Below are 15,478 nucleotides of genomic sequence, written 5' to 3'. Positions count from 1 at the left end.
GTACGCCTTCTTGCACTCAGGCAGCGTACCAGCGAATAAAACTGCTCATACATTTCTTAAACGGGTCCTTGCCATCGCAGCAGTTTGGCTTTTACAATGTATACTCTTGAGCTGGGTGTAGCGAAAATGCAATTTGTGTTGTTGGCGGCCGGCTTCTGCAAAAACTCTGGCCCTCTCGCGAAGGTTGGTTTTCGCTAATTATTCTGAGAATTTAGACACAGATTGAAGTCGCAATAAACTGATTACAAAATATAAAACTGAGCAGGGGACAGGACACAGGAGAGAAGCAAATAGGACGAGCTGAGCCTGTCTGAGCTCGTCCTGTTTGCTTTTCTCCTGTGTCTCGTCCGCTGCTTAGTTTTATGTTTTGTAATCATGTCATATCAACTAGCCCCTCATCGCTCACTCTTGCAATAAACCTGGCTCGCGAATGAAAAAAAATGTCAGTTAACATATAAATTAAGTCCTGACATAGTTAACGAGCGGAAAGAGTTACTATGCAGATGCTAGGGAATTATATTAGTACACTTATTCTAGCGTCTTCTGAACAGGGCGCCGCTAAGGCAGTCAACGGCAAAGCGGAAATATTAGCTATACGGGTACACAGAATTTGTTCTTGCGCATGGTGTTTTACTGAGCAATACCCTTGTTGCTTTTAATGCTACTATTATAGAGGGCTAATGAAATACCTAACATAAATACTTAGAGGAAAGTTAAGACCCTGAGACGCAACGCCAGCAAAGCGTTCACTGTTGTAGACACCCCACGCACAACAGTGATGGCCTGCAAAGATCACTTCTACTTTATTTTCCAACATTTTTTTACAGTTTAATAAACACTCTTTAACATAAAACTCACAACATATTTTTGTTTCATGTACAGTAAATGGTGTGGAGGCTTCATCACAAACAGCTCTGCCCCTCTCGGCACAGTTCTTATACAAATATCGACTTTGTCTGCGGTATTGTGCTGCCAGTCTTTGGACGCTCAGCATTTGTGGAACTTGTCAGTTGGCGCTGCACAAGTGCGTAGGACCCGCTTGGCTGAAGAAGGCCTGGCGTTGCTCTTCTCCGCACAGTGCTCTCACACTTACTCCGTGGCAGGTACGCATATATATATCATTCAGTGCCTATGGGACGTCCATGCGCGCACGCTTGGCCTAAACAATCTGGAATACAAAAAGAAAACATAGCAGCCAAAAACGCATAATTTAAGCATGGCTTTTCAGAGGAAAGGTGCATATTTTTTGCTCTTGTACAGGTGCTACAGGGTAAGAACAGAATACTAACATAACTTCAATATCCTGATCGTTGTGCATGTCATGATCTATAATGGCCTTTGTCCTCGGAACTAGACTAGCCTGCACTTCATGCACATTGTGCATGGCGAGGGCTACAATGGCATCGCTTCTGTGAAAGTAAATGTAAAAATAGTGCCTGCTGAGTGTTCACAGATAAGCATTAAAAAAGTACGGCAGAAACAAATTCGCCGACATGTCTTCACATCCACATTGAGCACTGCTTGCATTGCCTACTTGCCATCACACATCGGCTAAATACACCGTATGTTGATAAAAATTCGTAAAAGTAGGTTGGTAAAGGAAAAAAAAATCCTTAAATGAACGAACTTTAAGCCAGGGTGCTCATCAGTAGTTTTCAAAATCATGTGAATTATTTAGATAATACACCAATTTACGAATTAGTCTTACATTTATCTCACTATGGTGGTTGAGGCCAATGGCGAGCTTGTACCAACGGAAATAAGTCTTTGAAACGAAAAAAAAAAAGTATTTTTCAGAATTCCTGCAGCGCGAGAAAATGTGGCGCTCTTTTTCTGCGCAAACTGAAACAGAGTGCATGAGGCACGCGAGAAGTTCAGTGCATCCGAAAGTCCTCTGGCGATCCTGTTACGACGTAGCGCGCCAAATTCAGGCTCTGCAATATGCACTGTCGCTTGCTTCGTCACTCTCGAAACCGACGACCAGATTCTTGCTCCAAGCCACGAAGCAAAATAAGTGCATGTCGCGCACAACAAATAAGTCAGAACTGGGCGCCGCAAACATTGGCACACGTCGCCAGCGAGCGTTTGCAGTGAGCTTTCTGCGCACCTCAAGCACTCGACGAAAAACAAGCACCAGATTTCCTCTCATGCAGGGTCTTAGAGAGGGTGATGTTCCATTCCGTAACCAAAGATTTCCTGAATTAGGCGCCAAATTCCCCAATTGTGACCTTTTTATCTTCCGTAGTTTGAAAGTGAAACTGTTTCATCTGTTAAAATTCCCTGAAACTACGTAAACATCTCATTTTAACAGAGGTTTATCCTCCAAATACTCCAAAAAAGGACAATTTCCACGAATGTAACATCACTGTTCAGAGAAACAGATTTATTTGTTTCAAAAACTGATATTCAATATAGTTTTGTCGCAAATGTGTCCGGTACAGATTGGTGAAGAAATTAGCGCAGGGAAAGGCGACCATCAGCCCCATCGGTGGTCTGGCCAGGCTGGCCGAAATTGGCCGACCCCAGTTTAGTCTCGGGAGGATGCACCATTAGCTCCCAAGGAGCAAAATAATGGTGTTCGCAGTTTATAGGTACAAAGGAAATGATGCATTAAAGCTCTCAGCGTTAATAAAGCTACGAGACCGCATAGCTGAGTGCCACTCGTCCAGGCGAACGTCGTCAAAGGGGAATTTTGGTGGCACAAGGCTGCTTTCCCGAAGTTTTCAGTTGACATGTTTTAAATGAAAGGATAAGAAACTGCAAAATTCGACCACAATTCCGCCCCCCTTCCCCCTCATACAGCTGCTCAGAGATGAAAGATTTCCCAGGTTGGCTAGAACGGTAAGGGATATGACTACTGCAGAGCAAAAAAGAACTAAGTCACAGCAAGTGACATATTGCAGCTCATGGTGAAGCGCTTCTTGCAAGCTGCAGATTCTATCTTCTAGAAGCCTTTTGTTGCATAAGTGCAGCTTACAAACGTTTTAAACATCTGTAGCGGAATTTATGCCACAGGCGTAAGTCTACAGAGAGAGCACTCACCCTAAAGTATGTGTCAGCTTGCGCCAATTCTTAGTCTGCCGTGCGCTGCCAGAGTTAAGCTCATCCATGCTGCCAACATCCAGTTAACTTCTGGCTTTTCTGCAAAAAACACAGCACGTTTTCAGCACAAAATATAATGAACAGATTTCCTTCACAGTTCTTTTTGGACACCGCAAGGAACAAATGAAAGTTTCTAGGATAACGATTATTGAAAAAAAATAAGTAACAAGTATTTGGGCAAATGACATTATTTGGAGTCCTACATATTTATCAGAATGATAATTAATACTCGCGGCACGCGTGCACAATAAATGGCAGTAATGATTAAGGCCTTAAATTGCTTAATGCCATTATTTTCGGATTTTCTGCTACATGTCGACATTTATTGTCATTATACGAAAGTCACGAGGATGATAACGCGTGCAGGGCATCCAGAAATTTCTTCTCAATATAAATAGTGCTAATGAGCACAATATATCAGGAATGTTGTTCAAATGTAATATAAAAAATTATTCCCACTGCAAACACCTTTGCCGCGCAAAAGAACCCACGACACGAGCCCGTGTCACACGACACAATGCACGACAAGAAAGCTTGTCTTGCGACACAGAATTGTGTCGCGCGACAGAAAATTATGTTGTGCGTTTTGATCGGGTGTAAAGCAATACAGCTGTTCCTGCTTGACAGGTCGAAAAAAGTAGCCATAAACTCGCATATCGGCACGCAAGTCGAGATGATCTGTCAGAACCTTTAAACGGCGTCCTTCACATCTAAAACGCAGTGGAGATGCCTCATTTGACTGAAAGTTATGAATTAACCATTTGCTACTGGTTAGGAAGTTACGGCTAACAAAGTTGGATGCTTTTCTGCGTGTGGAATGACACGAGAGTAAGCACTGCTCGGACGAATTAGTTATGGCGAACTCAGTAGGTCGCGAATTGCACTAAACCTAATGCCATTAAATATATGCTTGTGGCACCGCACGAATTCTATTAAACTTAAGGCAGCAAACATTTAAGGACATTAAATTTGCCCGGATGGCACGAGTATAAGAATCTTTCACAGAATTTCCCCGTGGCTAATTTGGTGTTTCCGCCTATGGTAACAAAAAAAAAAAAAAACATCGCAATCCCATTATGCGAATGGCATGAAATACAACGACGAAGAAGTCAAATGTTGTCCTGGCCTTTCCTGTTGTTTGCATTCGTTGACAAACGGAAACTAGTTGACACCCCGCTGATTCCCATCTGACACAAAATAAACGCCTTCTGCGTAGTTTTCCTACACAAACTTTCCCGCCAGCGGGGGTACGTGATAGCGGGGGACTCCGTCCCGAAAGAATGCGGGCTTGTGGATGAGACGACAAAAATCCGAAAGCAGTTGGATTTATTCTCGATGATTACGATGCTGTTACTCTAAAGAATGCTTCTACTCGTCGCCGCGGTTGCACATGTGCGACAGAAATTTTCCGGAGGGTGCAGATGAGCGGATGTAGGTGGCGCGTGTGGGTGGGGAAAATAGGTGGGTCGGAGGTGGTAACGGGTGGGTGGTGAGTGAGTAGTGGTTGTCACTTCTGGAGGGTAGAACTGGGTGAATTTGTGGTGGATGGCGTCTCTGGAGGTTGGAGGTGGGTGAGGTGGGATTGAAGGCGCTAGTGGGTGGGTAGGCAGCCCCCTAGCTAGGAGGGTGTGCTGGGCAAGTGACTGGTGAAAGGTGGTTCTGGAGGGTTGACGCTTCTTTCCCAGAGGCTACAGACAAACGTCGTCATTTTCGCATTGCGGTACTACAGCCGGACACAAGTCATGAAAAGTTTCATGAGTATCGGCTGATGCCATTGCCTTCAGGGAGTCTTTTTTTGAAGGTTGGCGAAAAAAATCCACCTTGGCGCAAATAAATTCACACAGACAAAACAAAATCAACAAGGGGACAACGGACAGGCGCCTGTCCGTTGTCTCCTTCTTTCTTTTGTTTTGTCTGTGTGAATTTATTTGCGCCAAGGTGGATTTTTTTTCCAATTTTCAAAAAATGCTAATGCAACCAGCCCCGCAACATGCCTTATTGAAGGGGGTTCTTTCATGGGGAAAAGACATTTTTTTGTTGACTTGTATCCACCTACAGTACTGCTTACGCCGTAATAAATAGGTTTGCTAGCTGAGAGCACCTGATATTCAGTCAGCAGCTGCAGTGCAGCCTGAGAGCAAAAGTTAAAACAAAGTAAACGGCTATAAGGCTGCACTGCGTTAATCTATGCAGATTTTCATTATAAAAGCCATAAAAGATAAGTGGGTGCGATCGAAGCAAATGGATGGCACAACAAGCTGAACGTTATATCCTCCATAGAGTGGCTTCAAAAGATATTACCTGAATTAAGTAATAACATTTAAAAATGTTTCTAAGGCAGTATCGGGGGCCTTTACCTTCGAGAGCAACTGCGGTTTAATTTCTGAATACCTGAATTTCTGGTTCAACATATCGAACGTGCAGACAAGTCGAGAAACGAGCCAGCACCGAAACCACGCGGCCGACGGGCGTCAGAAGTACTATAGCGCCATTTTACGTTGAAGGGAACCATTTAAAAGCGGAAGCAGAAACCAACGTTTCTTGGGCGTCGGCTGTGAGGGTGTCAAGGGGAGACGAGAGGTGGAGCGCACCACGCCAAAAAAGCGCTTCCTAAGTACCCGACCGTGAATTCTTGGTAATGCAGCTCGTATCTTAAGCCGTGTTGTTGGTAAACAACATAGTATGTCAAGCTCTTGGTGCCGTAGTTTGTTCGTAATATTTATTTTACCAATGCCGTGGAGCTATCATGCCTGGCCAAAATTTGACTCCCCCCACCCTCCTCTAATTTTCACGCCATCCAATTACGAATATACTTGTGCCGTCATTGGACGTAAGACCGGCGTCTCTTCTCTCAACCTCGCCAGAGATAATAAGCGTCTTGAACGAGACGTCAGCACGACGTCCAAGAAAAGCTGTTTTTTGCTTAGGCATCGAAACGCATGCCCCCAATGAGAGATGTAGCTATATTTGAGAATTTTAGATTAGGGGAACCAAGCCTAGGGGCTCCTGTTCATGCTGTGTACGGCGGCCTTGCGGTGAGCCCTCGCGAGGGCTTTCAATACGAAGCCCGCCACGTTTAGATTACGTTAGTCACTCGCAGCGCCACTTCGGCTGTAAAATGAAACTTTAAATTGTGAAATATCAACAATTTATTTCTATTCACAGTTTTATTTAAATAATGATAGCACATTACGTGAAATTCAATGCATTGTATCCTCTTTTTTACGTGAGCAACACCACACTGGTTGAACATCCCGGGTTTTTTGATGTCATTTTTCTACGGCGAACAAAAAAAGCATACTCGTTAAGCCTATAGCAGTTGTCCAAATCTTGAAGCAATCTTGAAACTTACTGCGTTTTATGGCGAGAGTTTTGTGGCGCGCGATTCTTCAGACAAATTAAAAAACTGTGAAACGTTAATTTTGCCATGAACGCGAGACGCAGTGAAGTACCAAAGACGAAATGGCGGCGAGGCGAGCGGACCGCTCTTCGACGGACGTCAGCCATGTTGCCCAACCCTATCAGCGTTAGGAGGCCACGCGTTAGCCCATAGGCCCAATGTGTGTTGCGTTCGGCGCATGCGCGCTGGCGGCCCACTGTTCTGCTATCCCGCTAACCGACACGGTCACCCTATTCTAAAACTCTCTATTACATTCGATGCGGGTCGCACGTATGGTTTCGGTACCAGCTCGTTTAGTTTGACAAGGTAAGTTTAGTTCATGTTCGATATCTCGAATTACGACGGCCATTCAGAAATTTTAAAAAGTGGGCGCACCTTCGATGTTTGCAGCATCAAATTACACAAAGTAACTTCGCGCCCTGATAACAACACTCATAATTCAGTTGATGAATTGCAAATAACATATGTGTGCACAAAAAAAAAGAGGAGGGGGGGGAGATTCCCCGCCTCACAGAATTGGCATGAGAGAAGGGGGAGAAAATTTTGTCCCCTATTGTTTTCTTCTACCCAGAAGACTCAAAAGGCACTACCCTGAAGGTCACTTCCCCCCTCTTCCATCTACCTTATGAAGAGACATCTGCCTGCCTAAGGCAGATAATTGTCTGTCGTTTAGTTACGCCACATCAAGGATATCATGATTAGTTTGCTGCATAATAAATCAGCGCCGGTCCCACCTGCGTATGCTTCATAGGTTCTAAAGAATAAAATCGAATGAAAGAGAAAAAGTCTGCATATTTAGCACGTGATGTTCTCCTTGATTCTTGCGTTGTGCTTTCAGTTAATGCCTTGATTCTTTAAAAGACGATATTGGAAATCACCATCCCCTACCTGCGAAGGAGTTCTCTTCTGTGAAGGAGAAGCTAGCCTGATGTGTGACGTTGAGGATGATAGCAGCATCGTCAATTCCTTTGGGGTTTCTGGCAACAAACAGTATTTCCCCGGCGTCTTCAGGGTGAACCGACCTAATTTCAAGGGATGTGGTTCTGCAAAACGGTGTGTCGGCACTCTGCAAGGAAAAAGAAGGGGAAAATAAAAAAGGGAAACCGTATTAGCAACCACGTGAAAGACGAAACAAAAATTTGTAAGATAACATACAGACTTCATAGTAGGGTTATCGGTAAGCTCACTGTTCAAGCGGTACTCAGAAGTGTCCCTCTTAAAAATAACTTAGTGGCCGCGCTAAAAAGTAACAGGGTGAACAGCAAAACCTACGAATGACTGCTCCTGAAATTTCGGCCATTTCTTTGTTCTTTTTTTTTTCTTCTCTCCTCTTGGAGCAAAATAAGAAGCAGAGTTTTTCTTGATAAGTCCAGAAAACGGCATTAAACGAATAGGTAGGAGGACATGACGATGGAGACCTTGTGGAAGAGTGTAGGTTCATTAACTTGCAGACAGAGTCGCCGGCGCCTGTCAAGCACGAAGAAACTCGAAGTAACTTTTCCCCGCTTAATCCTGGACGGCTTGGAGCTGGGACCAACGCTTTTAAGACTAATTACCGCGCATAAGCCGGCGTGTCTCCAGAACAGGGCCTTCTTGCTACTTGCGGCCAACCGGTATGGGGCAACGGACACTACAGCAACGGACACTATAACACTATAGTTATTGCTGTCTCTTAGACCAATCACCCGCGACTTTCCAGCGCAAAGCCGCTCTGTCTGTGCTGCCACTCTCCAGGCAGTGTCTAGACATATGAACTTTTGAAGAGTGGTCGCGGCGCTCGACTTCTGCTCTGCTTACATGCTATATTATTACCGCTCCTGCTTCTCTGACCAATCACCCGCGACTTTCCAGCGCAAAGCCGCTCTGTCTGTGCTGCCACTCTCCAGGCAGTGTCTAGACATATGAACTTTTGAAGAGTGGTCGCGGCGCTCGACTTCTGCTCTGCTTACATGCTATATTATTACCGCTCCTGCTTCTCTGATTTGCACCCTGGTCGATGCACGTGGGCGTTTAATTTAGGGCGCACTGTGTCACCGAGGTACTGAGCGATGAGTCGGTTGTGTAAGTGCTACATGCGGCAATGCCGATCGAAGGCTTTCCAGCGAAATTAACAGCACGCTTTGAACATGCCTTTAGTGTTAAGGGCTTCGTAATCTATGCGCCGCGACGGATTCGATCCCTGGGTTTCTCAGTACTCCGCTGGAGTTGCTGTCTGCAGACTTAACTCTAAGCGGATGCTTGCGCGCGAGAATGCATTTATTTTCTGCTGTTCCTGATTTTGTGAAACCTAATCGTAAATCATGCAAAGGCCCTGTGGAATATAAATGCAGGCAGAGAGGCTCGACGTCAGCAGCACTACGATGCATGCTTTTCTCTAACCTAATCCTCTGTTCTTTTCGTTCTTTTATTAAACGCAAGCAAGAACTGATGCATGCAACTAACGCATATCCGGTTATATTTCCTGGCGCTTCGAACATAAATACTTTTCCAGTGAGCGATAAAAATTTTGGTATCATGTCCCGAGCGGGGCACGAAACTCGTTGAAAGCACAGCCGTATTTCAAAAGAAGGAGTTATGCAATGGACGCTTGGTGTGTGGCCGGCCTCTGAGGGAACAGTACGGTGGGAGAAATTATTTCATTTCCTTTAGAGATATAGCTGAATCTGAGAGGCATTGATTCACGATGTCATCCGCGAACATAGCAAAAAAGGAATGCAGTGACGTCACGCGTAACTTGCCACATAGGGAGCTACCGCCATTGCCAGTAAATAGTGAGCCAGCAAAAAACGGGCAAATATCACTATATAGGTATTGACGTACGCTCTTCGTTGTGCAGTGATGGTGCACCTATTACGGAAACTTTTTTGATTTTCGTGAATATTTTATGCAGCTCTGTCATTGCGTCGCAGCGTCCAACCGGTTTTTCCCAAGGGTCCAGGTTCAGTTTTGTAGCTGTAACTGTTCCCCAGTGAAGTAACGGGAGTTCCCTAATCTGAGGATAGACAGATAGGAAGACGATGCACTCGTGTGTGCCTTCCCTGTCTATCCTGATAATGATTTGAACTGCACGCTTGTGACAACGTCGGCTAGTCCATGACGACCATTTAGTGGGCAACTCACACTGTAGTTGTGGGCGACGTAATGGGTGAGGGCCGCTTCCCCGGGGCTGAGAAGCAGGCGCCTCACGATCCAGTAAGCTCGTGTCGGTGGCGGATTGGCACAGACCAGAACAGAGATCCTGACTGGTTTCCCCACGATTGCCATGAGGGTCTTGTTGAGAGCTTTGATGTCAGGCCGACCTGCGTGCAGGGCAAGGAGGAATTCCACGCAATCAATCAATCAATCAATCAATCAATCAATCAATTAATCAATCAATCAATCAAATATTATTGGCATGAAATAGGTACATGTTGTATTTATAAAGGTGTGACCGAAGAAAATGAGCAAAACGCCGCAGTAAGGTTTGCCTCTGCGATTAAACCAAAGATCCCCCTCAGGTATCGAGGAAAAAGGCGCTGCATATACACATTGGAAGCGCTGCCAACGTGTGCACCTGATGAGATGCTTCAGCCTGGGATAACGTTTGCAGGCCGCACATAAAAGTTGAGTTAAATCATGCAAGGATTCGTTGCAACCATGCACGGCTGTCTATCTTTGGCCCTACGGATACTGGCGGCAGTAAAGGCGCTCCTTCCTCTTTCTCTTCCTACCATTTACCTGACTCAGTTAAATAATCGTGGGGAACACTGCCCACAGACGTGCATTTCTTTCTTGCAGTGAAGGCAGGTGTCTGTTTCATCGTTGAGCTTCTATACCTTTTCCAGCTCTAATTGCAACAAATACTCAGAAAACACACCTCCCATTTCTACATTGTGTGCATTCGTTAGCCACTGCTCGGAAAGGGCGAAACACCCTGTTTCTCTATTAATATTTCCGGCCTCTCCCCAGAATACGTACGAGTTTCCTAGCATGCGCGGCACGTGCTACAGCTCAATCGCTAAAGGCGCCGCTCTGAAGAGGATAGCGAAGCGTTGTTGACTCGCGCGCCTCCGTACACCCCAGCGGCCGCGTACCGAAAAAGAAAGTAGACTAATTCGTGTAGCTCGTACGAGGTGGCGCTAGTGACGTTCTCGGGTGGAACCGCTCAGCAGGCGCGATTACGAGAAGTCAGAGACCAAAAGCGTCTAGCGCATTGCCTATCAAGGAAACGTATGCATGTCTAGCACCGTGCACGTGAATTAACTTCGAGAAATAAATGGTTACGAACAGCCTCAAGAGCAGTTTTTGCGACCACATGAATGTTTCCCTTAAACGTTTATTTTTTTTTTTTCGAATCCGGAACACAGAAGAAATCTACAATGGCCGCAGTAAAAAAAAAAAAAAGAAAGCCGGTGGAGTACGAATTCTCAAACACTTGTGCTTTCCGCGATTACATCGTAGCATCGACTAGGCATGCGCATAGTTCATGCTATAGAACAAACTTCGCTTTAATTCTAAATCGGCCGATACAATATCGAAGTTCAGTGACTTTATTTTAGCGGGATAATAAAGCATCTCCTGATTCTACATTGCACAACCCCGACCACGTTTGAACTTCCTTTGTATCCAAACTGTTACCTAACCAGCTGTCGGTTGCGAGCTCTTCGAACGACATATTCCGGTCAAGTACATTTTTTTTTACTTGACCTTCAGCATCCTTAAAATGAAAAACACAATTCCCGAGAGGCAAGCAAACACTTAGGTGCATTACCACACATAATCTCACATAGAGTAACTTTTACGGTTTCATGTGAACTGCAGGTACACTGTTGGGTATTTGGAGCTTAAGCGTAAATACAACAGCGTAAAAGCCCGCTTTGCGTAGTCTACTCGGACAGGTGGCGAAAAAAAGCTTTACAGAGGCTCCAGGAAATATTATTTCAAGCCTTGACAATTCATCTATGTCACCTTATTACGCAAAAATAATTGGTTCCTCAGACTCTGCTTAATTATCGTAGACAGTTATGCACAATGCAGGTACCTGCAACTTTTGCAAATTTATTGCCTATCCCAGCACCAAAACTAATTCTACTGTGTAAATAAAAAAAGTAAATTGTCCATAGACTTCAATTAGCAGTTATTTTCTCACAGTTTCTCTGTGTTTGTGTGCGTTCCTGTGCGTACGATATTTGCTTCTTTTGCTTTTTTGCATCTTTTGACTAGTTTATTTTTTCTGAATACAATGAACCAACTAGACCAACAACGTGAGCTTCTTTTTATGCCCTTGTGAATGTAATAATGCAGATATATATCGTTTTTTTTTCTTAACCCTTGTACTGCATGTGACAAATGTGTAGAAAATGATTTTGCGTCACTTAAGAAACTATCTCACCGGACGTGCACTCTAAAGAGGAAAGGACTGAAAAAATGAGTAAACTGCCCTCTAACACGCTCTATTTATGGGCAGGGTATGCTGCCCAAGCCCTGGGGTAGATTTCCACCGCTAGAAATAGGGAACACTTAGGTTCGCAACTGAAACAAATTCCCACTCTCTGTTGACTCTCTCTTGCCCTCTTTTGACAAGAGTAAGCATTCCGCATATTTAGTGATCGAAATCTAGTCCGCAATTTGGACAGCATACCTTGCCCCTAAAACGAAGTGCGCTAGGCGTATTCATGTTGCCATACAGGCGTATTCATGTTGAGTGTACAGTCTCGACCATTGTAATAAAGAGAAAGCTTCGGCGATCAAACTCCTGTCACGCCTTACCTATAGTCGGATAAAACTTAACAACGCACCGGCTTTTCCGCGTAAATGGACCACCTTCCAGCCAATGGCGTCGGCCGATTCTCATGACCCTGCTAGTGTGTCAAAAAAGGGAGTGGTAGGTTAAAGGGGATAATCCCTTCCCTCTGAGGTCCGGGATAGACCCGCCCTATTCATTGTGGCACCCCTCCCTGCATTGTCCTGCTAGCAGGGTCATCAGAATCGGTCGACGCCATTGCTTGGAAGGGGGTCCTTTGGCGGAGAAAAGCTGCTGTGTTCTTGAGTTGTAACCGACAATAGTAAAAAGTACATTGTAACTAATATATACACATGCTAGAAAATTCCGATGGTGCGCTGGCGCTCGCGTAGAAAATGTCAAGAAATCTTGATATTTTCTCCAAGAAATGCGTCACAAAAGTTCGAACGCCTAAACGTGCTCCGAATTATTTTTGCCGGATCTGTGCATGGGAGCTGAGACCCTCGTCAAGCAAGCCTCAGCTACTCATTCTCAAGAAAAAACAACAAATTATGGAATGACGAAAACCTCAACAAGTGAACAGACTATGGGTGTGGTTACAGAGAGGATCGATTGAACGTGGCGTTTGAGACTGCAGAAACCCCGATCTGAAACCACCGTGCCTCGCGGGGTACCACCACCCTCGCAGTGTATACGGGGCCCCCACCCGAGATGGTGAGCAAGATGTCCCTGGTGCGGGCCCGCTCCTCCTTCCAGCCCAGGTGGTTGGTGGCCGTGCACTGGTAGCTGCCGGCGTCAGAGTACAGCACCGGGTCCAGCACCAGGGAGCTCTCGGCGGCCATGCTCTCCAGGCGGCCCGAGCGCACGCGGGTCCAGCAGTAGGAGGGCGGCGGCTTGCCGTCTGCCTTGCACTCGAGCTGCACGGGTCCGCCGAAGTCTGCCGCCACCTGCGACGGGGGCTGCTCGACGATCTCGGGACCGTCTGCGCCGAGGGGGAGAGAGCAGCCGTCAGAGCGATTTACTTAATTATGTATTTATTTGCTTGCTTACTGACTGACCGACGGACCGACCGACCGCGACGTAATGGCTGATTTATTGAACCAGACATACACAATGCTGTTTACATAAATGAGACCAAAGCTGGCCTGTCGTTGGAAAGCGTTCGTTGGCACGGTTGTTCCCACTGGATTATGACAGCAGAGACGTTTATTCTGGCTAATCTCGCTTGGTAGGCTCCACGCGCCGTCGCCAGCTGTAACGTAATGCGCAGTCACATACACACTCAAAGCAAGCGCGTTTTCATAGCTATCGTACTCAGCGCATCTGCGCCGTGCCTGCGCCATGCGCTTACTGGCGGCATCATTAGACACCTTTAGCATACCGTGTTACCGTTACCGGAGTGCCAAAAGCCCGCCCACCGTCGGTGAGCACGCGCTGATTGGTCCAGGTGCTGCAGGCGCGCACGCAGCTGCCGGGTGCCTGGCGCCGTCGGGGCGGTTTGCGCATGCGCATTGTCTACGGGCGGGCTCCCGGTGCTCTGATACCGCTAACGCTAACACGATAGACGGAATGCTAAAGGTGTCTATTTAAAGAACTGCGCTGGTTTTTCATATCCTGTGTGCGCTGTGTAAGACCAAAAGAAGCGAATCTTGAGACACAGTGCGCCTTGATGCTTCGGTGGAACAAAATGATTTGCAAGTTGGCGCAGATGTTAGGAACACGCGGCTCTTACGTTAATTGTCGCCATAAGCTGGTATGTGCCTACCGGTGTAATAATTATGTGTCTCATGGTCGGCATGACCGCTGCATCGGGTCACCCAGACTGCAGGAAATCGTGAGAAAACGTACGCATCTTAGACAGCGGAGGGTGCACACTTGTCATGTATATAGCGAACTTAAGTTACTGTTGGGTAGACGTTTTTTTTGTCATATATATTCATACGAAACGTTTTTTTTTGTCTTGTTGAGGAGCTTCTGACGCCAAGCTTATTCCACTGTCTCTCTTTGCATGTGCCTGAAAATTCAACCAGTTGAACGTCCACTGCTCGTCGCGATTTGTCGAATTTAAAGAGTTTATATGAATTTGGTTGTCCCATTGCTACGCTCCTGACGTCAAGCAAATTCTGCAAAGTTCCCGCACGTGTGCTTGCCTCTTCTTTACGGAGTTGCCCTAGGCAAGAACAACTACTGGACGCTTTGTTTCCAATTCATAGTCTTTCGAGCCGTCCAAAACGCACCAAATATAGAAAGGCCCTGTTGTATGAGAAAAAGCAAATATATCAGCCTGAACAAAGAAAAAAAGCTAATCCCATAGAAAGCTCATTTTCTCCTGTTCGCGCACTCTCGTCAAGAACCCAAACTGCCTTCAGCACGTTCTTTATTTTTCTAGTTATCTCTATTTTCCCCTCTTTTTCCATTCACTACTTCCCACAAGCTGTTGGAACATCTGCAACGGTGTCAATGATAAAAAGAAACGAATAGAAAGAAAGAAGCGGAGTGAAGAAAATGCTATGGAAGAGCCGCACTTCTTCGAAAGGACGCAGCACGTGCTGTCGGCGACGCTGCGAAGTGACGGCGGCGACATCTGCTTCACGACAAAAGACGCGCCCGCAGGACCACGAGGCGAAGGAGGAGACCGCCTTTATATGGAGGACCGACGCCCGAGGAGGTTGAAGTGGTTGGCGGGCGGGGGGGGGGGGGGGGGGGGGGGGGGGGGCAAAGAGAGAACGCTCATTCTTTATGATTCGGCTTTGGTCTTTGCATGCGAGACCGGCTAACTTGTTTCCCGCTTCTCAAGACGGGCTCTCCAGACAAGTGGCCACTGTTATAAGAATGTCTCCGCTTAGCGCACAGCGGCCACTCGCGAACGGGCCCAGAGGGCGAACCCCGACGGCAGTTGACTGGGTAATTAAAAGTTTGCTGCCGCCACAGCAGCATGTCGCTCGTCTCCTCTCCTGCCACGCTTCGTCGATCAAAACGAAAACTGCGCCGGGCTTTTCCCGGCACCCTTTGTCACCGAACACAGGTTTTCTTTTCTATTTATTTCGCGCGCTTTTTCCCCCTTGTCTTCAGTGTGTCATTTAAAGTTTAGACAGCGTGACGGCGCTTTCAGGCTTTCCGCTCTGAGCGGCACATATTGCTCGTGTAGACAGGAAAGCTGAGTGGCAGGCGTACTTAGTGGCCAGGCTAAACAAGCGTGCAGCTTAAGGCTGAATACAAGGGAAGGGATGCTTGCTGGAAGATTTTAACGAGTA

At 46.3% G+C, this 15,478-nt stretch overlaps 1 protein-coding gene across 1 annotated transcript in view; it reads right to left on the bottom strand.

Moving 5' to 3' along the window:
• Positions 1-776: 776 nt before the first annotated feature.
• Positions 777-15,478, bottom strand: part of LOC144093801 (kin of IRRE-like protein 2) — a 191,690-nt gene continuing 176,988 nt past the window's right edge. Inside the window, exons 7-11 of the mRNA XM_077627505.1 lie at positions 12,931-13,206; positions 9,623-9,801; positions 7,391-7,568; positions 3,043-3,141; positions 777-1,168 (exon numbers count right to left, since the gene is read on the bottom strand). Coding sequence (XP_077483631.1) covers positions 3,056-3,141; positions 7,391-7,568; positions 9,623-9,801; positions 12,931-13,206 — 719 coding nt within the window. The 3' untranslated portion in view covers positions 777-1,168; positions 3,043-3,055. The remainder of the gene's footprint in view (positions 1,169-3,042; positions 3,142-7,390; positions 7,569-9,622; positions 9,802-12,930; positions 13,207-15,478) is intronic.

The sequence above is a fragment of the Amblyomma americanum genome, chromosome 6, assembly GCF_052857255.1.
Source record: "Amblyomma americanum isolate KBUSLIRL-KWMA chromosome 6, ASM5285725v1, whole genome shotgun sequence".
NCBI classification, from domain to species: Eukaryota; Metazoa; Arthropoda; class Arachnida; order Ixodida; family Ixodidae; genus Amblyomma; species Amblyomma americanum.
The sequence above is the reverse complement of the archived record's forward strand: the minus strand, read 5'-3'. Positions and strand labels throughout refer to the sequence as shown.